Below are 12,078 nucleotides of genomic sequence, written 5' to 3' on the forward strand. Positions count from 1 at the left end.
ACAAATCTAGCTATTGAAAAGCTTTGAGATAAATTTACTTTTATAATATTATGGTAATATCCTCCAAATGTATAGTGCAGCTATATACACAAATGACGTAAAGAGCGACTTATTCTGTGTATGTTATTAACAAGTATATGCATTGAACATGAATACTGCTTTTCTAATAATGTAATGGATTTAGGCAATATATCACAATCTTATTCAACCTCAATGCAAAGTAATGTTCCTTCTCAAGGGTATTAAATAAGCAATCACGGTTACCAGAGCGTCCTCTGTATTCAGCCTGTGAAATTATTGTAACATTTGTGACAATGTATAAAATTGTACTAATTGTGTTTTGAACTTCAATACAGCTAAAGAAAAAAACATTGGAAGTCACTGTATGGGACTACGATAAATTCTCTTCAAATGACTTTCTTGGTGAGGTACAGTAAGACAATTGCTCATCGATTGCACAGATGCAAGTAGATATATAAATGAATACACTCTTCAAGGCACTGGAGAGAATGCATGTTCATGGCAGATTACAGCACACAAGGTTTACTTCATTCAAAGAGTCTTATGGGTTTTTAAAGTGACACTGTCATAAACCAGCAACTTCATTCCCATCCGCCTTTGCAAGCAACAACAGGAGATGTAGATTCAGACAGGAGGAAACCATTTCCAATGCAACCATAACAAAGCCCAAAGTTGCTTCCTAAAAACCCTCTAAGCTCAACTCTAGGTAACTGAACTATCCTGTCTGATAAGACATCTTCTGCCGTTGCTTGCACATGACAGAAGACGTGGTGTTTTGTTCCTGATTACTAAAAGTGACTAAAAGCAGATAATGTGATAACATAGAAAAATAACTATTACTCAGCTGGCAGATCCTCATTGCTGCAGCACTGCTGATGCTTCAATGGCCCCAATCGGGTTTTGTCTAGCTGTAATAGCATCATTTGTATTCATGTGACCACTGCAGTCATTCACTGGTCTCAGCAATCAGATGCCGCAGAGCAGTGAACTGATTTAAAAAGGTACAGTACTCTGGTCTTTGTGACTTTATATGTGTAGAGTACAGGATATCATACACTTTTCTCATATCCAATTCCAAAAAAGTTGGAATGCTATGTAAAATGAAAGAAAACAGAAATGCAATAATTTGAAAATCTCACATAACTACATTTTATTCACAATAAAATATAGAACACATATCAGAAGTCAAAAGTTAGACATTTTTCTATTTTTCCAAAAATAACTCAATTACAAATGAATGGCATCTCAAAAAAGTTGGGACAGGGCTACATCTACCCTACCATTATGTGGTATCTGCTCTTCTTTCTATAACAGTCTGTAAATGTTTGGGAAGTGAGGAGACTAGAGATGAGCGAGTAGTATTCGATCGAGTAGATATTCAATCAAATACTACGGTATTCGAAATACTCGTACTCGATCGAGTACCATTCGCTATTCGAATGGAAAAGTTTGATGCAGAACCAGCATTGATTGGCCGAATGCTATACAGTTGGCCAATCAACGCTGGTTCTTCTCCTACCTTTAGAAGTCTTCTCCGTGCAGCTTCCCCGCGGCGTCTTCCGGCTCTGAATTCACTCTGCCAGGCATCAGGCCTGGGCAGAGCCAACTGCGCATCTCTAATTATAACCACTCATTTTTCTAGTCTTTTACTAATACTGTCCTAACTTTTTGAGATGTGTTAATGCTATGAATTTATAAATGAGTTAATTTTATCAAATGAAATATATATAAAATTACAAATCACTACACTCTTGTATTCTTTACATTTTACACAGCATTCCAACTTTTTTAGCATTAAGGTTGTACATGAAGTATGCTCACACATCGTTATTTTATCAGTTCAGTAGTCTCTAAAGAAAATAATGGTCTGATCTGGTCTTAGCCCTGTGTAATGTGTCCATAAGAGGAATGAAATGAACAAAACATGGTAACAGTCATATGACATTCACACGAGTTATGTAATTCGCTAGCATTCAGGTAATTGACCAGTTATGTTACAGATAAATAGTAGTTGATTGAAGAACAGAGGATATGCAGTATTACCATTGTCATATCTCAACTTCATGTCTGTCAGTTTATATACCATAAAACTATGGAATCATCTCAACATCATATCTTTCAGTGTATATACAACATTACTACAGCATCATCTCACCATAATGTCTGTCAGTAAACTGTATACTCTACATTTTTAGCATCTTCTTATTATGTCTTGTCAATGTATATACAGTATTTCTGCAGCATGATCTGATCATCATGTTTGCCAGTGTATATGCAGTATTACTACAGTGTGAGCTCATTGTCATGTCTGTTAGTAAATGGCAGCCTTCTCCATGTGTTTCCTCTGTTTCCTCTTTTATTTTATTTTTTACAGTTAACTTCATGAACCCTTCCCAACATCCATTGTAATAGTATGGTGGCCTGTGGAGCTTTAAACATTGCACCCACTCAGGAGGTGAGTGGGCACCATGACCGCTGGGTCTCTGCAGTTTTAAACAGCGGAGACCAAGTGGTAATGTCCGCAATAAGAGAAAATCTTATTGTGAGCAATTTACTGTTCAGATACCTCCGCTAGTTGTAACTGAGCAATCTGAAGAGTGGCAGAACACAACGCTGCTATATTGCTGAAGACTGAAGCCCTCAGATTGTGATGGGGTGCTCCAATCAGTTATTATAATAGCTGGAAGCCGAATGAAGGCTTCTGTCAGCATTTAAGTATTGTATTATATTGTATAGGTAATTGGACTCCCAAAAGTTCAAGGTTGTGCAGCTGGAGGTTCAGGGAGCCGGATGTAACAGCTGGACATCCTAAAGAGAAGGCAAGCTGTAGTTTCATGCCAGCCTGGCGGCCATGTGATCTGCTAGGGTTGGCAACTTCAGGGGCTGTTGGATCCTACAGGACCCAGATCAGCTCTGCATTGTATACTAGCAGGCTGCATTCTTCCTGCAACTGGGACTGATGTATGGAGGAAATCAGCAAAAAATAAAAAATAATGTTAAAAATATCCCCCAAAGATTTATTATGACCTTATGGGGGGCACAATGTGTAAAATAAATTAATTAATGAATAAAATGAAAACTTGAGACTAAAAATAAAAAAGAGCACCACCTACTTCAAGTTGTAGCCTTGACAAAAATAAAAACTGTGTCACCTACCTAAAATTTCTGTAATAAACAGGGAAAGATATTTTTTTTAAAAAAAATAGTGCTTTGTAATATAAAAAAATTTAAAAAATGTGACATACAGATGTCTTCCTGTTTTTGTTTTCCTACATTTATCCATGTATTAAAAAGCAAAAACACATACAAAAATAAAAATGACACAACAGTCCTATATATCACTAAATAAGGTACAACAATTATTCCAATAATCCAAATGAAAATCTTCAAAACCGCATGTGACAACCGCCCCCCCCCCCCAAGAATGTGAACGAGGGAAGATGGTTAAACAAACAAAATTAAAGACAGTCTGTGAGCAGTAAATTGCCTGTAAACCTAAACCCAATGTATTGTAGAGGCCAATCTACAATTTCCAAATATGCCTCTGTTATGCAGCTTTGGAGTTACATTTTCACTTAGATCGCTATTTTATTTGTATGCAAATGAGGGGGAAAGTGCTTTGCCCAGAAATCTAGAGCTAAGCCCAAAAGCCCAGACAAGCTAAGGCATGCCCCCAAAACACTTTCTCTCCATTTACATCTGAATAAAACTGTTATTTACATGAAAACTGGACTCCAAAGCTGAACAACAGAGGCATATTTGGAAACTGTAGAATCACCTCTACAAATTACTTTGATTAGGTTTATAACAAATTTACTACTGACAGAATCCCTTTAAAGAGGACCTCTGCCAATTCCAGTTCTTAACGTAGTTGCTTCTCCACTGATTTCAGTACAGTTGGAATTGTGAAGGTATTTTTGATGCCCAATATGCTACTCAGGAGTCTATAGTATCAGGTGGACAGTGTCAGGCAGAAGCAGGCAAGGGGGAATGATTCAGAGCTCCATTTAGAGGTACACAATGTCCTAAGAATCACACCCCTTGCATGCTCGTACCTGACATCAGGTCAAAGGTCCTTTTTAAACATAAACACATTGTGTATCCCAACATTTGGAATTGAGGATGTGAAGTACAATTTGTCTTGGAGTCAGAGGCAAGCAGTTAATACTCTCCATGGCAGACAGACAGCCATACATAGACAGATATAACAATCACAAAGAGACAGACATCCATATAAATACAAAAACAGTGAAATAGTTATAATAAAGTTCTGTTTCCACCATTAGTCTTGTTCAGTTATCATATAGATTTGTACTATGTTCCAAACAAGCCCATGTATGTAACCCATTTGCTTATGCAAGTGGTCACATGATGTGTGACATGTCATGGTTAGTCCCATTTTATTAGCTCATGGTTGCTTTACACAGGTCTTCTGAATGGGCTGAACCGTTCATCTGTGAATACAAGGGTCAAAACTGTAGTAATAAATATAGGTAAGCAGCATTTTAACCCCTTCCCGCCGATGGCATTTTTTGATTTTCGTTTTTCGTTTTTGACTCCCCTCCTTCTAAACCCCATAACTTTTTTATTTCTCTGCTCCCAGAGTCATATGAGGTCTTAATTTTTGCGGGACAATTTTTTCTTCATGATGCCACCATTAATTATTCTGTATAATGTACTGGGAAGCAGGAAAAAAATTCAGAATGGGGTGGATTTGAAGAAAAAATGCATTTCTGCGACTTTCTTACGGGCTTTGGTTTTACGGCGTTCACTGTGCAGCCAAAATGACATGTCCCCTGTATTCTGCGTTTTGGTACGGTTCCAGGGATACCAAATTTATATGGTTTTATTTACATTTTGACCCCTAAAAAAAATTCCAAAACGGTGTTAAAAATTTTTTTTTCTAAAAGTCGCCATATTCCGACGGCCGTAACTTTTTTATACATAGGTGTACGGGGATGCATAGGGCGTCTTTTTTTGCGGGGCCGGGTGTACTTTTTAGTTCTACCATTTTCGGGAAATGTTATTGCTTTGATCACTTTTTATTCAAATTTTTATCAGAATTAAAACAGTGAAAAAACGGCAGTTTGGCACTTTTTACTATTTTTCCTGCTACGGCGTTTACCGAACAGGAAAAATATTTTTATAGATTTGTAGAGCGGGCGATTTCGGACGCGGGGATACCTAACATGTATATGTTTCACAGTTTTTAACTACTTTTATATTTGTTCTAGGGAAAGGGGGGTGATTTGAACTTTTAATACTTTTTATATTTTTTTATATTTTTTTTTTTACTTTTTTTTTTACTTTTTTTTTTTGCATTTATTAGACCCCCTAGGGGTGTTGAACCCCAGGGGGTCTGATCACTAATGCAATGCATTACAATGCTAATGCATTGCAATGCATTGCAAAAAATCATCATCTCTTTTGCAGGCTGTATACACCAGCCTGCAAAAGAGAGAATTTGCAGACTGGCTGGGAGCCCTTAACAAGGCTCCCGGCTGTCATGGCAACGGGGGGTCGGCCCTGGAGCATGCTCCAGGAGCCGGCGATCCCTGCCAAAATGGCGGCGCCCATGCGCGGCCGGGAAGATGGCGCCTCCGGCGCCTTTGACAGCAGCGCCGGAGGGGTTAATGCCTCCGATCGGTCCGGGGACCGATCGGAGGCATTAGAGCCGGTTGTCTACTGCTTAAAGCAGTAGACACCCGGCGGCTATGACGGCCGCCCGGCTCCCGGGCGGTCGCCATAGTTACAGACCCGACACGCGCCGTACTATTACGGCGCATGTCGGGAAGGGGTTAAACATGCATACTGGAAAATTGTATGATATCACACTCTACAGAGAAATCAATAAAAATAAAAAAAAAATAAAAAATACCCTTTTATCTGATCTTCGCTTTAGTTAACTAATGAAATTTCTCCTGGACCCAGTTAAATTTGAGACCTGAAAAGGTGTTGATGAACAGGCATGCTTTACTGTTTTTGAGCACATTTTGTAAAGTGAATTTTGCATATAAATACAATTTTTATAGTACTTTTTTATTTAGAAATTGACTCTAAAATAGTATATGACAATGGGTTCCCTATTGTATTATGAACCTTTTAATATATGTATAGTTTTGGATGAATGAGACAGTTGTGCCAATGCTTTGCTCCAATGGTTTTTTTATTTTTAAAAAATATGTAGATAAATTTTTAAATATGTATGTAAGTTTGTTACATAATATGCCCCCCATGAGGTCATAAAAACCTCTGGGGGACATTTGCACTTTACAATTTGTTTTTAATTGCATTATTTCATTGCAATAGCCTCTATTAGAGATAGTAGACACTGGCAGAACTGATCTGGGTCTGTTAAGACCATGGTGCTACAGGAGGCAACTAGCAATGATGTGATTGCCAGGGTCAATATAGTCAGCAACTCTATACGATGCTGTGTAGTGTGCAAAGGAGAAGACAGAAATGATAACAAACCACCTCTGTCTTCTCAGAGCTTCAGCTGTAGTCCCAGCCTGCTCCTACTAGATTGCAGGAGCAGGAAAGTGGCTGTATAAGGCTCAGCCCTCATTCATATTAGCGTTTGGATTCTGTCCGGGGGGTCCGCATGGGGACCCCCCTGAACAGAATACCAAACTCAAGTGCAAAGCGCTGTGCTGTAAAAGCGCACATACCCCATAGACTATAATGGTGTCCATGTGCTTGGCGCGCAATCTCCGCAGGGAACATGCAGAGAGGAAAGTACTTCTCAATCTACTTTCCTCTCCGCATGTTTAGTGCGGAGATTGCACACTAAGCACACAGACCCCATTATAGTCTATGGGGTTTGTGTGCTTTAACTGCACAGTGCTTGCAGTTGCGTTGGTATTCCATTCAGGGGGGTCCTCATGCGGACTTCCCCGGACGATATCCAAACACTAATGTAAACCAGGGGTAAGTTCTATGTAGCTGCACGGAGGACTTTTCCCTCCATCACTTTCAATATGAAAATGGCAGAAACCTGGCAAACACCTAGGGTACCCTCAATGGAGTCCACTGGTGTCCACTCCAAGCCTGAGTTTATTTTTTTTATATTTAAAAACACTTTATTTTTTACTTTTTGTTTTAGTTCTCTGATTCTTGATATAATACACTGAGTATAAGACAGTACTAGTATACTGCAGTGTATTTTGGCTGACAGCACATGGCACCTACAATCCCACTGAGCCAGTGCCATGTCAATGTTATACATCTTTGGCAGAGACCAAACATCCCTGCTTTGCCATAGACAGTGCAGAATATTAAGGCGTTAATCATTTCTGTTTCATATACAGTATAATAATTGCAGAAAGTAACTGGTAAGTAACAAGGTATCTAACACATTATTTTATCATTAGGTGTTAATAGATTTATCAAATGCCTCCTACCTTGATAACATGCCACGATGGTACCCATTGAAGGAGCAAAGTGAAAGTATTGACCATGCCAAGTCTCACTCAAGTCACAGCAGTCAACAAGTACCAAAGCCATCAGTCATTAAGAGCAGAAGTCATGGTATCTTTCCAGATCCATCTAAAGGTACTACGGTAGATCATGTAGCTAATACATAATTGACTTTTTTTCTAATTTGGTGAATTGTCATTTATTTATATGTTTATTTCATATTATATATTAATCAATATTTTAATAAATAATTCAATTTTCATTTTTAATTGCATTCAAAAGGAAATTTTGAGCATTTTTTTATTAAATCAAATGTGAATTTCCACATTTGTTCTACAATTGTCTATTGTTCTTACTTAGTAAAATCTCTAAAAGTATAATTAAATATTTGTAATTAATTGTAAATATTTGAAAAAAAAGTGATTTAGTGATAGGATTCCTTTAAGGATAGGTCAGCACTATAAGAAGGGGGAAGTGGGACCATCTCATCTCTTCAGCAGCTAAAACACTGAGAATTGAACAAGTAGCAGGCAGCACTGTACTCTGTGTAGTGACCAGATCATAACTTTGACCTCTTGGATTGATTCAGGCCTGAGTACATTTACTCTTTTGATTCAGCACTCCTGTTTTGATATGCCTATTGAGTAGTACTGTGGGTCTTGGTTTGTATTGAGATTGCAGAGCATTTATTTCTTGCACTTAGCTACTGGGGCGATAACCTGGGTCCAAATTCCATAGATTGTAAGCCCTTGCGGGCAGGGCCCTCTACCCCACTGTGCCAGTCGGTCATTGTTAGTATTATATCTACCTGTATATTTTGTGTATTGTGTGTAATCCCCCAAATGTAAAGCACCATGGAATTAATGGTGCTATATAAATAAATAAACAACAACAATAATAATAATAATTATAATAATAATAATAATAAATCCAGCATAAGACCAACCGGCTACACGGCGGGCTCTGGCGCAGAACATTTGGGGTGCCCTAGAGGTATCTCCCAGCACAGTGTGCGATTTAGGTTACTTATTCTACTTCTCTCTGGTATCTTCCATTTCCTGCATTTCATGGGAACTGCTCCAGGGACAATTCCATAACAAGTCTTCTTGCTGTTCCATTCTCTGTGTTTTAGCAATTAAGAACAGCAGGTCCTTGGGGGTGCTGGGTATCAGACCCTCACCAATCTGATATTGATGACTTATCCCTAGGATAGTTTCATTGTAAGCTTTTATAATGTTTCTTTGTCTATTCATATGAAGTATAAAAAATTATATTAGTTTTGCAGAACATTCAGCTGAAAAAGATCTGACTATAACAGACTGAAAAATAATTGATTTTCATATTCATGTCTTAGTTTTTAGATATGCAGGATGTCAACTAATTTTCTGCCTGTACGCTTTTAGATATGCAGGTTCCAACTATAGAGAAATCTCATAGCAGCCCTGGTAGCTCAAAATCTTCTTCTGAGGGACACCTTCGTTCACATGGACCATCACGTAGCCAAAGTAAAAGCAGTGTCACTCAGACCCATCTAGAAGATGCTGGAGCCGCCATCGCTGCTGCTGAAGCAGCTGTCCAACAGCTTCGTCTGCAACCAAGTAAAAGACGCAAATAAATTCCTCAGCATGGCAGCTTAATGTTCATCTGTTGCCTTTTCCTGCTGTTTCCCCTTGTTGACCATTATTTGTTGTCACTACTTGTTCACCTTTGTTAAATGTCCTTTATTGTGAAAATTTTGTCCACATCTAATATATGTTACCCGATTTTTGTTTACTGAAATTTAATGAAACTGGCTGTTTCCTCATTGGTTCATTCCTTCATCTGTGTTCATCTCGTATATTTGTCTGGTATGCCCCATAATGTCAGTTACTTGTATGACTCTTGTAGGTCCAATCTCAATGTCATTCTGACCTTCTCAAATTTCATAAGACCAGAATTCACGGTTTTCTTCTATATACATGCAAAGTATGTGAGCATCATCTACGTTTAGGCATGTATTTGTTTACTAAGAGATAACGCTAAAAGTCCATATAAACATTACCATTCTAGTGAAAACCATAGCCATATTTTAGACTAATAAATGTTGAACCACCACCACAGCCACTCCTTTGTAAGCACATCTCCTCATATCATTTTCAGTAATCGCTTACTATCACTGCACGCCCATGCCAACATTCTCCATATATGAAATATTACAGTGTATTTTTATGGACTGTAGAATTAACATAATTGAATTAATCTTAGTTATATTTCATCTTGGTTTTTTTTTGTCACAGATTGTCATTAGACATCTAGTTAGACACACATACTACTTTTGCATGGTGAGCAACAATGTGAACCATGAATTTTTACTTGTCTATTGATATGAATGTTTAGGTCATGAAAATAGAATGAAATTAGCTTTTTAGTAACTAAAGAAATGATACATAAATATATTATTATTTTGCCCTATTGCACACAACAATACTATTCTTATTTAGATTAAAATTTAATTATTTTATTTATTATTAAAAAAATATTTTCAGAATACAAAACAGTGAAGTAAATAATGTGTTCAGATATAATATAAGCGATTATGGTGTAATTATACAGTATATATACAGAAATGGAATACTTATGAACAGAACATATTGGGTAATAGTTATTATTGGAATCATAGTGATATTCATCCACTTTCTATGACCATTCTCTGGGCATAGTAGAGATATCACTCAAAGACAAAGGTTGCTATGAAGAATTAGAAAATAGTTCATCAATTTCTTAATACTTGAAAAAATGACCCATTCTTATAAAATAGGCAAACCCAGAAAATGTTTCCAAATTTCAAAGCATGCCTTGTATAAGTTGTACAAATACAATATATTTTTACAATTGTAAAAACCATAAAAAAATATATAGTACTGTTTAATGGCCAATCTATTTGTACACAATCTAAGCAAACACTAAAATGTTAATATGTCAAGTATTGCAATATATCATAGAATTTTTCTTGCCTGTTATATTTCAGCTGTGTAAATAAATGACATATACACAGTACCATGAGATGATGGCTCCACATGGTATATCTCTCACTAAGCACTTTTCATGTAAATAATTCCAGTTGTTTTCCAAGCCTACTGTTCTCAGATGTTTATATTGCTACATAACATTTTGCAACTAGTCAATGACCTACTAAATGATGCTAATGTAAACTATATTGAATGCACATATGATTTGTTCTATCAATCAGCACCCTAGAGAATATCGTTTCTGAAAATGAATACCTTCCAAAAGAGATAATTGTATTTGTCGCAGAAACTTGTTCTTGCATGTGTTCTCACAGGATTAAAGCCATGGTGGGAAAAAAAAACATTTTTAAACCAATAAAAAGAAACAGCCAGTTTTAAAGCCCCGTAATGCTGTGCATGTGGTGTCTCTTTTGGTGTTAAAAACACTACCTATCTGAATACAGAAAACAACACTTCTGTTTGCATGAATAACATTTAAGCTGGTTCCATCTGAGGATACATACTATGGGTTTCCATTTCACCCACACTGCCACAGCAGCACATAAAAGCGGTCAGTCTAATAATGGCAGGAAGCAGCATAGACACAGCATAGCAGGAGTACTCCCAATTCAAAGAACTCAGTCTGACAATCTGCCTTCACCAGCAAATGACAGCAAAGACCAAAGCCAGCTAGCACTCAAGAAGGTGATGTCCGACGGATCCGTCAAAGCCGAAGGTGAGACAGATATTATACTGTTTTAACACTGTTTATTCCTTTATTAAATGCGGACTCCCATCCCCAGGTTAATGCTGAAACTTGTAGCAGTTTACCAAACACATTACTTTATCTATCTTGCTCCTTCTGTCAGATGCTGACTATAAGTCCTCAGTGTTTACAGCTCATTGACTAGGTTTCAGACCACATCTACTATCTATTAGCAGGTAATATCAGTCCCTGTTTTTGGCCATCTCTATTCTCTTCTGTGTCATTGACATCTAAGGGATCCATTTGTCAGGTTTGCAAAACGCACTTAGATGTTGAGCCTTGATATGACTAAAACAATACCTCGATCAGTGCCTATATAGAGTGATAGCATTCAATGTACTGTTAAGACCAAGCATGCTTATGGAAGCATGCTACTGGCCCGACCTGTCCATCACACATGCTAAGCCCGCCCATCAACTTATCACAGAAACCAAGTAGTGGAGGGGGGAGGAGAAAGCAGAGAAGGTGAAATATTTAGATTGGAAAATCCCTTTAAGGGTATATGTGGAAAGCACATGGACCCCATAATAGTCTATGGGGTCTATGTGCTTTCACTGCTTGCCAATGCGTTCGGTAGTCCGTTCGCGGGGTCCCCATGCTAACTCCCCGAACGGATTACCGACGCAGATGTGAACGAGGCCTTACTCTCTCCTTTTTAAGCTTAAAGCTTAGAGCAACAGACCGCTTTTGGAATATTGTCAAGGTTCCTGTGATTTCTTAAACCTTTTACATAAACCGCATATTATGCCATGCATATATTTAGGAAAACAAATCACAGAGGGTTTAATCAACCATTGTTATTGAGAAAAACTTCACAGATAGGCTGACAACTGTTGATATCAAAACGATACTCATTTAAAATATAACTTTTATTGGTATGCCCAT

At 37.6% G+C, this 12,078-nt stretch overlaps 1 protein-coding gene across 1 annotated transcript in view; it reads left to right on the forward strand.

Annotated features, from left to right (window-relative positions):
• Nucleotides 1-12,078, forward strand: part of PCLO (piccolo presynaptic cytomatrix protein) — a 305,609-nt gene that overhangs the window by 275,096 nt on the left and 18,435 nt on the right. Inside the window, exons 19-22 of the mRNA XM_075274050.1 lie at nt 357-428; nt 7,395-7,575; nt 8,844-9,038; nt 11,092-11,163. Of these exons, the coding sequence (XP_075130151.1) occupies nt 357-428; nt 7,395-7,575; nt 8,844-9,038; nt 11,092-11,163 (520 nt within the window). The remainder of the gene's footprint in view (nt 1-356; nt 429-7,394; nt 7,576-8,843; nt 9,039-11,091; nt 11,164-12,078) is intronic.

This window comes from Leptodactylus fuscus, chromosome 5, assembly GCF_031893055.1.
Source record: "Leptodactylus fuscus isolate aLepFus1 chromosome 5, aLepFus1.hap2, whole genome shotgun sequence".
Classification (NCBI taxonomy): Eukaryota; Metazoa; Chordata; class Amphibia; order Anura; family Leptodactylidae; genus Leptodactylus; species Leptodactylus fuscus.